The sequence below is a fragment of the Pipistrellus hanaki genome (genome assembly GCF_964339955.1).
Source record: "Pipistrellus hanaki genome assembly, chromosome: 1".
Lineage (NCBI taxonomy): Eukaryota > Metazoa > Chordata > Mammalia > Chiroptera > Vespertilionidae > Pipistrellus > Pipistrellus hanaki.
The window spans coordinates 56,569,877-56,586,358 of NC_140503.1; the positions used below are offsets into that span (position 1 = coordinate 56,569,877).

At 41.5% G+C, this 16,482-nt stretch overlaps 1 protein-coding gene across 6 annotated transcripts in view; it reads left to right on the top strand.

The window, feature by feature from the left end:
• Positions 1-1,933: 1,933 nt before the first annotated feature.
• MYEF2 (myelin expression factor 2) overlaps positions 1,934-16,482 on the top strand; it is a 39,171-nt gene continuing 24,622 nt past the window's right edge. For 3 of the 6 annotated variants that reach the window (XM_084888962.1, XM_084888964.1, XM_084888965.1), the window contains exons 1-4: positions 1,934-2,268; positions 7,777-7,985; positions 9,207-9,267; positions 10,605-10,698. In XM_084888962.1, the coding sequence (XP_084745088.1) occupies positions 2,102-2,268; positions 7,777-7,985; positions 9,207-9,267; positions 10,605-10,698 (531 nt within the window). In that variant the 5' untranslated portion in view covers positions 1,934-2,101. The remainder of the gene's footprint in view (positions 2,269-7,776; positions 7,986-9,206; positions 9,268-10,604; positions 10,699-16,482) is intronic. The other 3 variants (XM_084888960.1, XM_084888961.1, XM_084888963.1) reach the window with 1 other exon arrangement.

A 16,482-nucleotide genomic window follows, 5' to 3' on the forward strand; every position in this document is an offset into this window, starting at 1 on the left:
AGGTTCCCCCCCACAACCTCTTCTAGCCTGCAATACATTTTAAATTATATTTTGCTTTTTATCTTTATTATAGAACTCAAATAGCGCTTTTTATAAACATCCTTTCTCAACAGGCCCACACTTCTTTTTATATTCCTCATGCACCTACTACTTTGTTTCAAGCATAAAAGTCTCTTAAAAATATTAAATTAGATCTATTGAATGATTTTGCAAAAATATACTTGGGACTGCAGGATTAAGTTTTCATCATTAAATTCAACTATAGCAAAATAATAACTAGAGTAATGAATGTTTTGAAATGCTTACAATTCAGTTATTGGAAATATCACCTGACTTCTCTATGACTAAACCCTACCCAGCCTGGAGAAATAGGGAATTGTACACTACTTTACATTCATATGGCGCTTTGTGCTTTCTTTTAATACTCAACCCTGCAAGGTTAAGTATTACCATTCCTATTTATTGTGGAAAAATTTAAAAGTGAAGTGACCTGCCCAAGGAGTTTCAGGGAGAAAGTGGCAGAGCTCACATTCTAACCTAGGTTTTCTGTGTCAAAATCCAATTCCCATCCTGGCTGGTGTTGCTCAGTGGTTGAGCATGGTCCCTTGCACTGAAAGGTTGCCAGTTGGATTCCCAGTCAGGGTACATGCCCAAGTTTGGGGTTCATCCCTGTTTAGGGTACATTATTTCTCTCTCTCTCTCTCTCTCTCTCTCTCTCTCTCTCTCTCTCTCTTGCTTCCTTCCCCTCTCCCATTCCCTTCTTCAAACAGTCATAAGATTGACTGAAGAGCAACAATTTAATAGAGCAACTCTAATAGAATGTATTGTGTTTAAGAATCTCAATAACACCTTAAGCAGCAAAATTTTAGCAAGTGTACTTGATGATTAAAATTGTTCTCATTTTTGTGTGTTTGATGACATCATAGATGAACTCTTCTAGTATATCAAATGTTATGATTAAGCGCAGAAACATGTATATTGAAATGTCAAAGAACAGGGGGAAATTATGTAACACTTGAGTATGTTTCTAACTACAACTTTACTACTAACGTGTGCAATATTTTGCAAACTATTAAATCATACATGTTTGCTTCTTCATGAAAAGAAACGTTTAAGAAATTCTTTGAACTGTTCAGCTGAAAAAAGTTATTTCAGTGTGAAATTAAAGTACTTAATAGTTAGGAGTTAATCTTAATGGATTATTTTTATACTTAGGGGGAAAAAATCCATGACTGTATTTTAAAACTCCATAGGGTAATTCAATTTGGTTAAGAGTCTATAACTGCTTCAAATATAACTTCCATCAGCATATAATAAAGACATAACCAAAAAACAAAATATCTATCATTAGCCAATCTAGTAGATTTCCTATAAAAATTACTGGCTCTCCTCATTGATTATTTCCTAGAGACATGAAAAACTTGTCTTCTTTTGAGTTCCAAGGAAAGCCTTTGTCAAGAACAACCAGAACTCACCAGAAATTCAAAAGCCATTCATTTTCTTGAATTGCAACCAGTCATCAATTACTACCTATGGAGCCACAGGGTGCCTTAGGCATTCAAGTGCCAAGTGATTTACTTGCATTATTCAAAGGATGTCTAAGGGAAGCCTGAAGGTTTGCAGACGCCTTTTAAGTATGCAAAGCGGTGTGTGTGTGCTTCTCTCCTTTAAACTGCTCCTACCTGAAATGAATAGTCTGCATGGAGCAGAGCCCCGGAGGTTTCTAACACCCTGAGCCTCCCAGGGAGCAAAGACCCCCACCACGGGGTGCCCAGCGAGCGAGCGACAGGCTGGCGAGGGGGGCAGAGCCTGACCCCACGGGGGGCCCTGGTCAGCCCCGCCCTCCCTCCCGCCATGAGCGGGGCGGCCTCCGCATCCCCGCCCTTCCCCCCACCGGCCGCTGCAACCCTGCCCTTCCCCCACCGCACTCCCACCCCCCACCCCGCTCAGCCTCCCCACCGCCGGGCCCCGGCTGGTTCTCGCGAGATCCGGGCCACTGGGCGCTCGGGGCCTTTTCAAATCGGGATCCGTTACCGCGCCCCCGGCCGCCGCCATTGTCGCGCTCGGAGCCTCGCAGCGGCGGCGGAGCAGCGGCGGCGGGATGGCGGACGCGGACAAGGCCGAGGGGCCCGGCGCCGCCGGCCACGACAGCCCGCGGCAGCAGCCGCCCGCGGAGCCGCCCGCGGAGCCGCGGCGGGAGCCGCCGCCGGAGACGGAGAAGCAGCCTCAGCTCGGCAGCGGCGGCAGCGGCGCCAACGGCGTGAAAATGTATTGTCTTTTCCTCCGGGGACGGGACGGGGCGGGGGCGCAGGTCGAGGCCGGGGCCGTTTCCCGGGGCCGGGGCCGGGCTGGGTCTCCGGGGAGCGGCCCGGAGGAGCAGGTGCAGCCGGGCCGCTCCCAGGCCCCGCCGGCCGGCCGGCCGGCCTCCCGCCCTCCTCGGCGGCCCGGCCCGGCGCGGGGTGCGGGGTGCGGGGCCCGGCCCGCCGGCAGCCGGAGGGCCCGGCTCCCCCCTGTGCCCTCCTCCGGCCGGGGGCCCGGGAGCGGAGCCCTGCGGCCGCCGCGGCTCCCGGGGAGTGTCCGGCTCCGGGAGGCCGGCGGCGGGTGCCCATCACTAGGCAGTAACTAGGGATGACATCATCGACATTTCCTCCCGGGGATCGCCCGGCCTCCGGCCTCGTGCTGCCGAGCTTTGTGCATTCAGCGGTCCCGTTGTGTTTTCAAAGGAAAGGCTCATTTCTGCACGGAGAGCTAGGTACCCAGAGGAAGTTGACCAGATCCATTGTGTTCCCCTAGAATTGGAAGAGGTGCTTTACAAAGGGGGAGAAACATGTGCCTTTGCTCGCCCTTCCCGCTCCTCAAATGTGTGTCCACCCCTGCAGGCTTTTTTTTTTTTTTTTTTTTTTTTTAACTGTGTGTGATGGCAGGCTCATCCTTTGGTAAAATGGTACAGCGATATTTCCTTAATTGGGGGAAATCCATTACTTTGAAGGTCGCACCTGTCACTAGAGCCTATAAAGAAGGGAGCTGATGGGAACACATCATGATTTGTGGTGACTCTAAGGAAGTGTGATCACCACCCCCCTTTGTTCTTGTTACCAGAGGGTCTGTGAAGTCAGGCATTGGTTTGTGTATGCCCAGCTCTTTAAACCTGAAGTTGAAAGTATGTGTTATTTTTCCCCTTTCTCAGTGATTGTTCGGAGTAGAAGGCAGTGAGCCTGTGCTCACACTACAGTAGGCCAGGGGCATGCTCTTTCTTCCGTTTTGTATAAGAGTGTTGGAACCAGTGTAGTTAATCGGGATCAGTCTGTTTGAGGGTGGTTTGCACATAAGGTTGGTTAGGATCACTCTTGCTCTCAGTTTGGCTTGAGTAGGATAAGGCAGTACCTCTAGCCAGAAAGGAGGTGAAGGTATAAGCGAAGGAATGTGGTGCACCTCAGTGACTGAGGAACCAAAAGTGACTGAAGCTCCTCCTTGCATGCTTACCAATATGTGGGGCTTTCAGGGCTTTGGCATCATAAATATGAATGAAAACCAGTGAAATGATACACTTAAAACGTGCTTTTCTAAAAATATCTAAACATGGGTCTTGCCACCCTTTTCTCTTGAACAAAAAGGGTAGCCTTGGATGACAGAGAGTAGTCCTACTTTACTTGGATATGAAAAGTTTTATATATCATGGAACAAGATTCCAATGTGTGTGGAGCCCTTCAGTGTATATGTTTCCACAACAGGTAAAGCTGGTATCGACACTTCCATCAGATCCAACAGTCTCTAATCCCTTTTAAAGTCTCACTGTGGTTTAGTTAGACAGGAGAGGAGAGAGGTGGAAAAAGAATCTCTTTAACTTCTAATTGGAAAAAGAAAATGCGAGGTGAAGGAATGTTACTAGTAAGTCCGAGTGCAGATCCTTTTCATATTGCTTGTTATTCATTCCTCTGCTATCTTTTCCAAGAAGTTGAGTGAAGAGGTCAGTTTACTTTCTGGGGTTTCTGGTACCATCTACTCTATTCCATAAAAATATATAATGGTCCAGCATGGGTGACCTACTCACACTGAAAAACTAGCAATCTAACAACCATTTTTTGGACCCTACGAACCAACAGGAGTAGTAACACTCAATGCATAAACTTGAATTGATTTCCCATATATTTTTAATGATAAGAATTCATAGAGATGATAAAAATTACCAAATATTATCTTAAAATATATATTGCTTAGAATTAAACACAGTGCCTCTTGTTATCAAGATTGAAATGACTTTTGCTGAGGTTAATCCATAGACACAGGATGGAGACCACTATGTCTTACTCATCTTTTATCCCCAAGGTATTATGATTAAAAAGACCCAGTAAGTACTTATTTAAGAAATGTAGAAGTGAACTTTTATGATCATGAAACTCATATACAGAGGACTTAGTGGGCATGTTCACAACTTTTGTCAAGAAATTAAAGATGTTTTCCTAGGTGTAGTCGTCTTTTGTGAGTGTGTGTGTGTGCGCCAAATAGTATTCTACCTCTCTTAAGTGAATATCAGGAGGAAAAATAGTATTGTTGTAACTCCTCATTATTTAAGGTTGAGTAAGTATGTGGAAATTGAGAATTATATTAGGGTACTAGTGTAAAATATTAAGCGTTGGAGAAGGGTGAAATAGTTGAAGTAGAATAGTATTTTTTAAAATCATATTATGAGTAAAGAAAGGAACTGGGCTTAACTTTGGATCTCATGCTATAGCTTTATGTTTTAAAAATATTGAAACATTTTCTTGTTTGATGTTCATTATTGATTTCTTTAAAAAATTCTGCTATCATTTGGGTAGGAATAATTCAATCGTAAGAGTAGATAACATTTTTGTAACTTAAAATAGTCATAGTCTGTACAACAGTATGGTGATGACCAGAGCGAGAAGGGTTGGGAGGAGGTAGAAGAGTTAGGTAAAGGGGGATAAATAGTGTTGGTAGAGACCCACAGATTGAGAACCACTGCTGTAGACCATTGGAAAACACAGATATTTACATTATGATTCATAACAGTAGCAAAATTACAGTTATGAAGTAGCAATGAAAATAATTTTATGGCTGGGGGTCACCACAACATGATGAACAGTATTAAAGGGTAGTGGCATTTGAAAGGTTGAGGACCACTGGTCTAAAGGAATAGTTTGGGAATTATTATATGAATTTCTGGATATAGTGCCAGTATTTTGATATTATATAGCATTGTTTTCCTAAGAGATTTTACATATATTTTTACTATGTCTTCCATAATGTATTTAGGACATAGAAAGAGTTCAGAAAAGGAGTAATTGTAGCTTCATTTCTTCATCAGATCATACCTTTGGCTCAAAACTAATCTGCCTTCCATAGGCAGTCTTAATTATGCATATAGAGGAGCAGCTGCCATTTTTGGTAGTTTGCTAGAGTTGGACAGGTGAGATGATCCTTTCCAAGCTGTGCCATTTCTGATGAGGGAAGATGTTTGATAGTGAAGGTGTCCCTTTCAAGGTCTGAAAAAGTGGCAAAGCAAATGTGGTCCTAATGTTTCTTAATTTTAGCAGTTTTTCTACTAAAATTAAGAGCTAACTACCATTTGACTGTTCACTCATTTAAGAATTAACATTTATTGAGCATATGTTATATGCAGTCACCAATGCTAGATGCTGCTGATAACAACACAGTTTTTGTTTTTGTAGAGTTTTATAAATCATATGTATGGCTGTGTTTTTTCTTGCTCAGAAAAGTGTGTGAAAAGTTCTATATATCATGGAATAAGATTCTAGTGTGTGTGAAGCACTGCAATGTATGTTTCCACAATTGCTTGGCTTAGAAGATAATTTAGACCCTGGATTATGAAACCTGATTGGTTATCAGATTATCCAGAAAGTTTAAAAAAATGTAGATTCTTGGATGCCATTCCCAGAGATTTTTATTAATATACTAGAGGCCCAGGGCAAAAACTCATGCATGGTTGGGGTCCAGTCACCCAGTCATACATAAATTCATGCACAGGTGGGTCCAGTCGCCCAGCCCAAATTGGGGAGGATCAGGGCTGGGCCAGCTGGGAGGAGGGGCTACAGACAATTGGCTGGTGGGTCCTGCCCAAGATTGGGGGGAGGGGAGTGGGCTGATTGGGGGCAGGGCTGGCTGTGGGGAGGGGATATGGGTGGGGGAGGCTGATCAGGGATCAGCTGCCTGGGGAAGGGCTATGGGAGGTTGGTTGGCTGGCCCCACCCCCAATTGGGCCAGTTTGCTGCCTGCAATGGGTATCAGAGACCAGTCATTCAGTCATTCAGGTGTTCCATTTGCTGGCTTTTTATAGATGTTTATGAAAAATAGCTTTAAAATCAAAGTTTTAGTTAATTTTAAATTCACTAGTGTAATTAGTGATTTAAAATAAATTTGTTATTTCTGTAAAAAAAAGTAAATTGCTTTTCAAAAATATATATTTAAGTTTTTATCTATAGGATTTATTTTAAGTGTATACTTACATCCAAAAATGGTTAATGGATAGCATCACATATAAAACTGATTATAGTTTTATAAATTAAATAACTTTTCAGTTAGGGCCTCATTAAAAGGTAGTTTTGCCCTGGCTGGTTTGGCTCAGTGGATGGAGTGTCGGCATGTGGACTGAAAGGTCCCAGGTTCGATTCCAGTCAAGGGCATGTACCTTGGTTGCTGGCACATCCCCAATGGGGAGTGTGCAAAATGCAGCTGAATCGATGTTTCTCTCTCATCAATGTTTCTAACTCTCTATCTCTCTCCCTTCCTCTCTGTAAAAAAAAAAAAAAAAAAAAAAAAAAATCAATAAAAAAATATATATTTTTAATATATATTTTATTGATTTTTTTTTACAGAGAGGAAGGGAGAGGGATAGAAAGCTAGCCTCCTGCACACCCCCACCAGGGATGTGCCTGTAACCAATGTACATGCCCTTGACTGGAATCGAACCCGGGACCCTTCAGTCCACAGGCCGACGCTCTATCCACTGAGCCAAACCGGTTTTGGCAAAATATATATATATATATTTTTTAAAAAGGTAGTTTTATAGAATTCTGGTTGGTGGTGTATTTAAGTACTGCTCCCTCTACTTCATCTCTCTATTACAGATAATACTAATAAAAATGACATGATTCTATAATGTGCCCAATTCTAGTTTATAGGTTAAAACACAGAAAATTTTGAGCATGAAAATATTAGGATAACATCAGTTTTCTATGTTGATTAAACTGAAAATACAAAAAAATTTGAGTTATGGGAGTATGTACATATATAGATATGTAGTTATACCTATTTTTTTTTTTTTAACTATTTTTCATCAATGGAGGAGAAAAGGTCTGGGAAGAAACTGTTAACCTTTAAGAGATGAAAATTTTAAGGAATCATTTTGTAAAATAATTTTTTAGATTTCTGAATAAGGCCCAGAAAGTTAATTCTCCATTAAAGGTGACAGTTTTACATACTGTAGGAATAAAATCAGGCATTTCCCCCTCTTAAGTTCTAATGACATTTTATTATGCATTATGATGAGAAAAGCTGGGTGATTTTTTTGATTCTGCAGCTATATAATATAGGGGGGAAAAAGGATTGTGAAATGAGAATTTTGGTAATATGCCCAAATCCTTGCTTTGAGAGATGGCATTGGGTAATTTCAAAGCCAGCAATCTGATTTTCCAGCTGCTTTGCTGAGATCTAACTTGTGGATAGTATTGTGAAGTGAAGTGATAAATATCGAATGTTTAATATAGACTTCCATTTTGTTTTGTTTTTAATTCATAGGGAGAATGATGAATCAGTGAAAGAAGAGAAATCTGAATTAAAGGAAAAGTCTACAGGAAATAAGAAGGCCCATAGATTTCATCCTTATTCAAAAGACAAGAATTCAGGCACTGGAGAGAAGAAGGGTCCAAATCGTAACAGAGTTTTCATTAGCAACATCCCATATGACATGAAATGGCAAGCTATTAAAGATCTCATGAGAGAAAAAGGTAAACATCTATGATAAACTCACTGTTGAATAATCACATTGAAGGGGGAGGGAACTAAGCAAACTTTTTTTTTATACCTCTGAGCCACACAGACTCAAATAATTGATTTTTGTTTATTTCTTGACACATGAATTAATCATTTCCTCTTCTTTCACTTGACACAGTTTCATTACAAGGTAGTATGGATAAATAAAGTTTTTTCCTTTTTGTTATTTTAGCAGGATAGTAGCTAGCCAGCATATGCATGCCACCAAGAACTTTGTTAAAGTGATTGCTTTGTTTAGTTGAAGTTTTTATAGATTTTTAAAGGGCTATTGCATTAGTTAAGTAATACATTTAGCTGTTAAAGTATGAATAATAAGGTCTGATAATTTTTTCCCAAAAGCTGCTTTGTTATTATCTTGGTGGAGTCTGGAATCTGGCTGTGGAATTCATTTTGTTTGCATTGTCATGAATGCGATGATGCTGTCTCTGCAGTTCAATTTAAAAATTGTGTTATTGCTGTTACAGTTTTGTTTTCAGAATAACCTGAAAACCTACATTTTCTATACATGGTTGGTTTTTGGGGAAAATAATTTTAATAATTGATCTTGTAAAAGTTAGTTTTGTTATCTCTTGAAAAATCGAGTTTCAACAGTCCTGCAAACTATGTACTTGGCTTTGAGGCTGATCTCCTCTAATAAACTAAAAAAAAAATTGCATTGGTGTATCTGTTGTAAGGTGACAACTATTTGATTGGTTTTATTCATTGACTTTATTTAGAAAGTGTGTGGCTTGCTGTGAAGCATGACTTGTAAATTTAGTTTGATGGCAAACATGATTGAAGACATTCAGGTAGGAAGTCACCTTAAAACAGCTGTTGTGTGTAGGCGACTAAAGTTATTTGAAAAGTGCTAATGTTGATGTTTTAATATGATAGGCGAAGGGACCATTTGTATGTATATGTGCATTTGTTCACCAACTATATCATGCTGGCCAAAATATGATCTGTAGTATGAATTAGGTTAATATGGTTGTTAGCTTTTTTAGAGAATGTGGATGATGTACATTTCTGAAAATCAGTTAAATTTACAGAGCCATTGACAGGAGGTATGCTGGTCTGGTTTTGATTGTTGGTGAATAAGAGGTGCTTTCTGTAGAGCTGTGCACAGGGTGCAGTAAAGCAGACACGGTGTTTAAATGCTTTGTCTCTTGGTATCTTCCTTTTGTGTGTCTATGTAGTTGGTGAGGTTACATACGTGGAGCTCTTTAAGGATGCGGAAGGAAAATCCAGGGTAAGTGCGTGGGCAGTAACCTGCTCAAGGTTTACAAGTGCCTCGGCAGTTTACTTTCTGTATCATACTGTACCAGTTTTTTTGGAAACTTAAGTTTCATTTTGTTTTACTTTATTAAGCAAGATTTGAGGCTTTATACTAGCAAGTCTGACACTTATACAAATCAAGCTAGCAGCCTGGAAGGGATGGGTTTTATAAATGCTCATAAAGGGCATTCACTTTTTTAATGCTCTAAGGTAATGCTTCTTCTTAGACAATAGATTTTAATATAGGATTTTTTTTTGTTGTGTTTTGTTGTCTTCAAGGATATTTCAAAAGTCACTGAATTGATATTTCCTTAAAGTCCTATGAGAGGCCTGTAACTTAAAGGTGCTGATTCAGAATGTATATTTGGAATTTATATTGAAAAAACCTAATTTGTAGCCTACAGGACTACATAAGAGGCAGTGCTCTGACCAATTGATATTGATGACATTGATGATTTAAATTGACATAGAAGGGGTTGGGTGATAGTCAATTTTGATTTTTAGCAGCAAGAAAAGAATATGCTGAAAAATGGAAAGTTCTTAACAGTATTTAATTTTATTAGCAAAAAACAATTGGATGCACAAAACAAAAACTTGGTCATTACATCCATTGTCACTTTGAACAGTAATAATGACAAGGAATTATTTTTAAAAATGATACTACAAATTTGTTTCTTTAACATAGGTGATTTTTTTTTTTTTTTCTCCTTCTTGGGACTGGATGCTGTTAAGTTGTATGCAGCCAGTTTGAGAACTTTGTTAAAAGTGAGATTAATATTTCCTATTTTGATTTTTTTTTATAAAATTGAAAAATATACATTTAAAACTATTTGTGTGCAAAATAGCTTTAAACTATTTCTAACTATGGGAAGGACAGGTATATTGGAGTTTTCAGTTATTTGTTTAAATTACTTTTGATTGAATTAGTGCAATTACATTATATTAGTTTAAACATAAAGAAGGGTCATCTAAAATGTATTCTAAGCTTATTATGCTAGATCCTACTATCTTAAATAGATATATTTAAAATTATAGAAACATTGTGGTCACTGCCTTTTATGTTCTGGAGGTATAAAAGAAAAAAGTGACTATTAACTGATTGCTTTTAATGACTTACATGTTAGACTCTACCATTAACTTCGTCTACTGATAAAACCTTTTTCTCTTTTGCATATATTGACAAATCTTCCTGGATATAGGGTTGTGGGTAAGAATTTTTTTTTTTAAGTATCTTAAGTCAAATTTAAACTTCTGATTGTAAAAAAAAAAAAAATAACCTTAGTACATAAAAATTTCCTCCCAATTTTTTCTCAATTAAGTGTGGTTGAATTTAAAGATGAAGAATTTGTAAAGAAAGCACTAGAAACCATGAACAAATATGATCTTAGCGGAAGACCCCTGAATATTAAAGAGGTAAGAGTTCTTATATTTGGAATAATTTAAACATTTGAATATAAGGACATATTTCCTTTGGATTTTTGTCTGAGTACATTTTCTTTGTTTTGTTTTAGCATAGATGTTCATTAAAGCATTATTTATTGGTGATAATTTTGCTTATACATGATTTTCTATTTGACTTCAAGCAGTTATCCTATATATATGATTTGTTTCAAATTATTATAAGCAGAGGTACATTATTTAAATAAATTTCAGGACCCAAACTATGGCCAATGTGGCTCGGTTGGGCATTGCCCTGTGCACCAGGAGGTAGCCAGTTCTCAGTCATGGGCACATGCTCCGGTTATGGGCTTCATTCCCCTGGTAGAGGGTATGCAAGAAGCAGTTGATTGATGTTGCACTTTCATATTGATGTTTCTCTCCTTTTTCTAAGAATCAATAAACTATTCTTTAAAAAAATTTTAATGATGACACGATTTTATTGATGTATACATTTTCAATTTTTAGATTGTGTTGCTTAACTTGAAAAATATAGTCGATACTAGAGGCCTAGTGCATAAAATTTGTGCATGGAGGGGGTTCCTCAGCATGGCCTGCACCCTCTCCAATCTGGGACATCCCTCTTGCAATCTGGAATGACTGGCTCCTGACTACTTGCCTACCTGCCTGCTTCCCTGATCACCCCTAACCCTTCTGCCTGATTGCCTGATCTCCCCTAATCCCTCTGCCTGCTGGCCTGATTGCCCCTACCTTGCCCCTCTGCCTGTCTGATCACCCCTAACTGCCTCTGCCTGCTTTCCTGATCACCCCTAACTACCCTCCCCTGCCAACCTGATCGCCCCTAATGGCCTCTGCCTCGGTCCCCACTGTCATGGCTTTGTCCAGAAGGAAGTCAAAGTCAGACATCTGGAAGATGGCCGGTCAACCTGGTCTAATTAGCATATTACCCTTTTACTAGTATAGATAGATTATATAGGATAGGATTGCTTAAATGGACGAGGGGAAGAGCCTTTTTCAGCAGGAGAAAATGCTCTTGGCAGACAAAAACACATAATCCTATATCTGGACTAATAGCCATATGCATTATATTGCCAAACCAGTCATTAAATACAATCATTTTCTTACACCTTACACAAAATAGCTGTTTCCCTTAAAACCCTTCCTCAGCCCCTACCTTAGGCTCTGCCTTTGCAGTTCACCCAGATTAGGTTTTGATTGGTCAGTTTCTATGCCAGTCAGCGTCAAAAATCCCACCTCCTAGGTAGCCATTGGCTTCTCATAATTCACTCAGATTTGGTTCTCATTGGTCGGTTTGTATGCCAGTCAGCATCAAAAGCTCCACCTCCTAGGCAGCCATTGGCTTCTTGCAATCCACCCAGATTTGGTTCTGATTGGTTGATTTCTATGCCAGTCATCATCTCCAGGACTATCACGGGGCCTGATCATAGAGGTAGGGCTGTTCAGCAGCCACCCCAGGCTGCTGGCGAGCAGCTGAACTGCTGACCTCTGGGGGGGAGAGAGAGAGAGAGGCTTGGGTGCTGACGAGGGAGAGAGAAGCAGGGTCTTGCATCTCTTTCCTGGCCTCACCAGCAGCTACTGCCACTGCTGATCAGCCATGCCCCTCTCTCTGAAATGAAAGGCCAGCAGTTCAGCCTGCTGACCTGCTGTGTGCACAGCCTAATGAACAGTCAAGCCTCTGGTCATTGTGGATGTGATAGATCCAGGGTTTGTATATATTAGGATTCTTATAGTTGGTAATCGAGTTTGCTTAATAATGCCTTAATAAACACCTTATGAATTTGAATAAAATTGATATTAACTTTTAATAAAATTAATATGAAATTATATCAGATTAAAATTTTTTTGAAGTTATGTCTGTTAGTGAAATTTATAACTGGAACGTGGAACTCCCTAAAATGGAGATATTCCCTTTGTGTGGAATTGTTGGAATATTAATAAATTGATAAAAGAATGATCAGAACGTATATTAAAAAACTATTTATTGTTAAGTATAATTGACCTTAAAAATAAGTAGCTTGAATAGCAGTCATTTTCTTATCTTCATTTAGTTCACATTGTTAATCTTATCTGAATAGTTTGATCACAGACCAGACCAGTTATATATATACACTAGAGGCCTGGTGCGTGAAATTTGTGCACGGGGGTGCTGTGTCCCTCAGCCCAGCCTGCACCCTCTCCATTCTGGGACCCCTCGAGAGATGTCAAACTGCCCGGTTAGGCCTGATCCCACAGGCCTAAATGGTCAGTCTGACATCCTTTTCACAATCCAGGTCTGCTGGCTCCCAACCACTCATCTGCCTGCCTGCCTGGTTGCTTCTTACTGCTTCTGCTTGCCAGACTGATCAACTCCTAACCACTCTCCTGCCAGCCTGATTGACTCCTAACTGCTCCCCTGTTGGCCCAATTGCCCCTAACTGCTGTCCTCTGCTGGCCTGGTCACCCCCAATTGCCCTCCCCTGCAGGCCTTGTTATCCCTAACTGCCCTCCCCTGCCGGCCTGGTTGCCCCCAACTGCCCTACCTTGCTGGCCTACTTATCCCTAATTGCCCTCCCCTGCCAGCCTGGTCGCCCCCAACTGCCCTCCCCTGCTGGCCTGGTCAAACCTAACTATCCTCCCCTGCAGGCCTGGTCTCCCCCATCTGCCCTCCCCTACAGGCCTTACCCCTTCCTATTGTCCTCCCCTGCCAGCCCGTTCACTCATAACTGCTCTCCCGTGCTGGCCTGGTTGCCCCCAACTGCCCTCAGGCCTAGTCCCTCCCAACTGCCCTCTCCTGCAGGCCTGGTCCCTCCCAACTGCCTTCCCTGCTGGCCTGATCGCCCCCAATTGCCCTCCCTGCCAGCCATCTTGTGGCAGCCATCTGTGTCCATATGTTGGGGTGATGGTCAATTTGCATATTACCTCTTTATTATATAGAATATCTTTGCTAAAGTCTGTATTAAAAAAGGATAGAGTATATAACTTTGAGACCATGAAGAGTTTCCAGTATTACGGATGTTAATCATTGGTAATAGAGCAGTACTATCAGTTACAATTTTAATTTACTCTAGTAGTGATTTGAGTCCCAGCTCTATCACCTTTTAGCTATGTGAGCAGGCATGTTACTTATTCTCTACTAAACCTTAGTAATTACAATAGTAGTAGAGATAATATTTACCTAATAGGGGTTTTATGAGGATTAAATGAGATACATGATAAACCTATATATTTCCTATCTCTAAAATGGAAATAATACTAAAACCTATTAATAGTGTTATAAGGCATCAGGTATATATATGTATATATATATATATATGTGTATATATATATATATACACACACACACACACACACACACACAAACACACACAACATTTAATAATGTTAGTATAGTGCTCAAAATATTGTAACTATATAATAAATATTAGCTTTAATAATCCTACCTAATAAAAGTAATATGCAAATTACCCATCACTCCACTACACCCACAAGCCACACCCACCAGTCATGTCCACCAGCCAATCAGAGCAAGTATGCAAATAAAACCTACCAAGATGGCTACCAGAAGGGAGGCATGGGTTTTTCTGGCAACTGAGGAAGCCAAGCTTTCCACACACTCTGGCGGGCCCAGGCCTTCACTCAAGGATACAAAGTTTCAATTATAGAAGGTAAACAAATCCAAACAGAAATGGCTGCTGGCCATAGAGCAAGCAGGAGGCTTGGCTCTGTTCCAGGCTACAAAGTTTCAATTGTAGAAGGTAAATAAATTCCAGATACCAGGGCCTCTGCTTGGGTTGCCAGGGGGCGTGGCTGGCCTGCAAATTACTACAACCACAGGCCCCTCGCCCAGGCCACTCCACGTCCCAAGAGAATCCCACCCTGATCTGGGACACCCTTAAGGGCAAACCAGCTGGTCCCCACCCGTGCACCAGCCTTCTATCCTGTCTAATAAAAGAGTAATATGAAGATTGACCATCATGCCAACACACAAGATCAAGATATCTGCCCCCATGTGGTCAAAGATCCTGTCCCCATGTGGACACAAGATGGCCAGCAGGGGAGGGCAGTTGGTAGGGACCAGACCTGCAAGGGAGGGCAGTTGGAGGTGATCAACCCTGCAGCAGAGGGCGGTTAGGAGTGACCAGGCCAGCAGAGGAGGGAAGTTTGGGGCAAACAGGCTGGCAGGGGAGCAGTTAGACATCAATCAGGCTGGCATGGGAGTGGTTAGGGGGAGATCAAGCTGGCAGGCAGAAGCAGTTAGGGGAAATCAGGAAGGCAGGCAGGCAAGCACTTGGGAGCTAGCAGTCTTGGGTTGTGAGAGGGATGTCCAACTGACCCCTCATTTGAAGGGTCCCAGATTGGAGAGGGTGCAAGCTTGGCTGAGGGACACCCCCCCCCCCCTCCTGCCCCTGTGCAGGAATTTTGTGCACTGAACCTCTAGTAATTAATGTTGTTATTCCTGTCCAAGGTGGGGATGTTACTGGTCATTTTCTCTTATTTCTGAGTATATGTTGATAATGCAGTAGTTCCATTCTTCCTTGTCAATAAAGGGATACATTCCAAGACCCCTGGTGGATATCTGAAACCACGGATAGTACTGAACCCTATATATACTCTTTAAAAAAATTTTTTTTATCCATACATACCTTTTCACTTAAAGGAAGCTCTGCAACTTCCCTTTGGCATATTTGAATTGCCAGTGTCACTACTCTTGCATTTTAGGACCATTATTAAGTAAAACTAGAGGCCCGGTGCATGAAATTTGTGCCGGGGGGGGGGGGCGGGGGGGGGCGGGGTCCCCCCTCAGCCCAGTCTGCACTCTCTCCAATATAGGACCCCTCAGGATGTCCGACTGCCAGTTTAGGCTGGCCTGCTCGCCCCCAACTCTCCCCTCTCCCCCCGCTAGCCTAGTCATCCCTACCTGCCCCCCCTCCCCCAACACCAGCCTTGTCACCCTTACTGCCCACCCCCCTGCTGGCCTGCTCACCCCAAACTACCATTCTCTGCCAGCCTGGTTGCCCCACATTGCCCTCTACCAGCCAGGTCACTCCCAATGGCGCCCGCCTCCTCCTCTTTAGCCTGGTCGCCATGCAGCCTGCTATTCAGTCATTTGTCATCCCTCGCTAACCCCCCTGCTGGCCCGGTTGCCCCACACAGCCTGTGTTCGGTCATCTGTCCCATTGTTTCAGGCATGATGGCCCCTGGCTTTTTATATATTAGGATAAGGGTCACTTGAACACAAATTCTGTGATAGCATGATAGTTGATCTGATAACTGAGGTGGCATTTAAGAGACTAAAGGGTGGGGGTAGTGTGTATAGTGTGGAAGATGCTGGACAACAGTCGGATTCGTGTCCTAGGCAGGATAGTGTGAGACAGCACAAGATTTTATCTTACTACTCAGGATAGCATACCATTTAAAACATATGAATTGTCTATTTCTGAATTTTTCATTTAATATTTTCTGATTATGCTGACTGTGGGTAACTAAAGCCAAGAAAAGCAAAACTATGGATAATTAGTGCCTGCTATAGCTTAAAATGAAAGGACATGCTACCAACATATACAAATATCCCAAATCCCTTTATTGAAGTTAGCCTCTGAATTCCTCTAATCCAGTTTGAACCTGGGTTAATTTTTTCTCTCTGGTTGGGAAGTGGAGAATGGTAGAGAGAGTTTAGACTGTTATGGTCTGTGTCAACCATTTATTTAGTTTTTTTTATGTGTAAGCCAGGACCAGTGTTCCAGAAATGTGTTGATATCCTAAATAATTTCCCATAAGGGTGACATTTGTAGAATAACC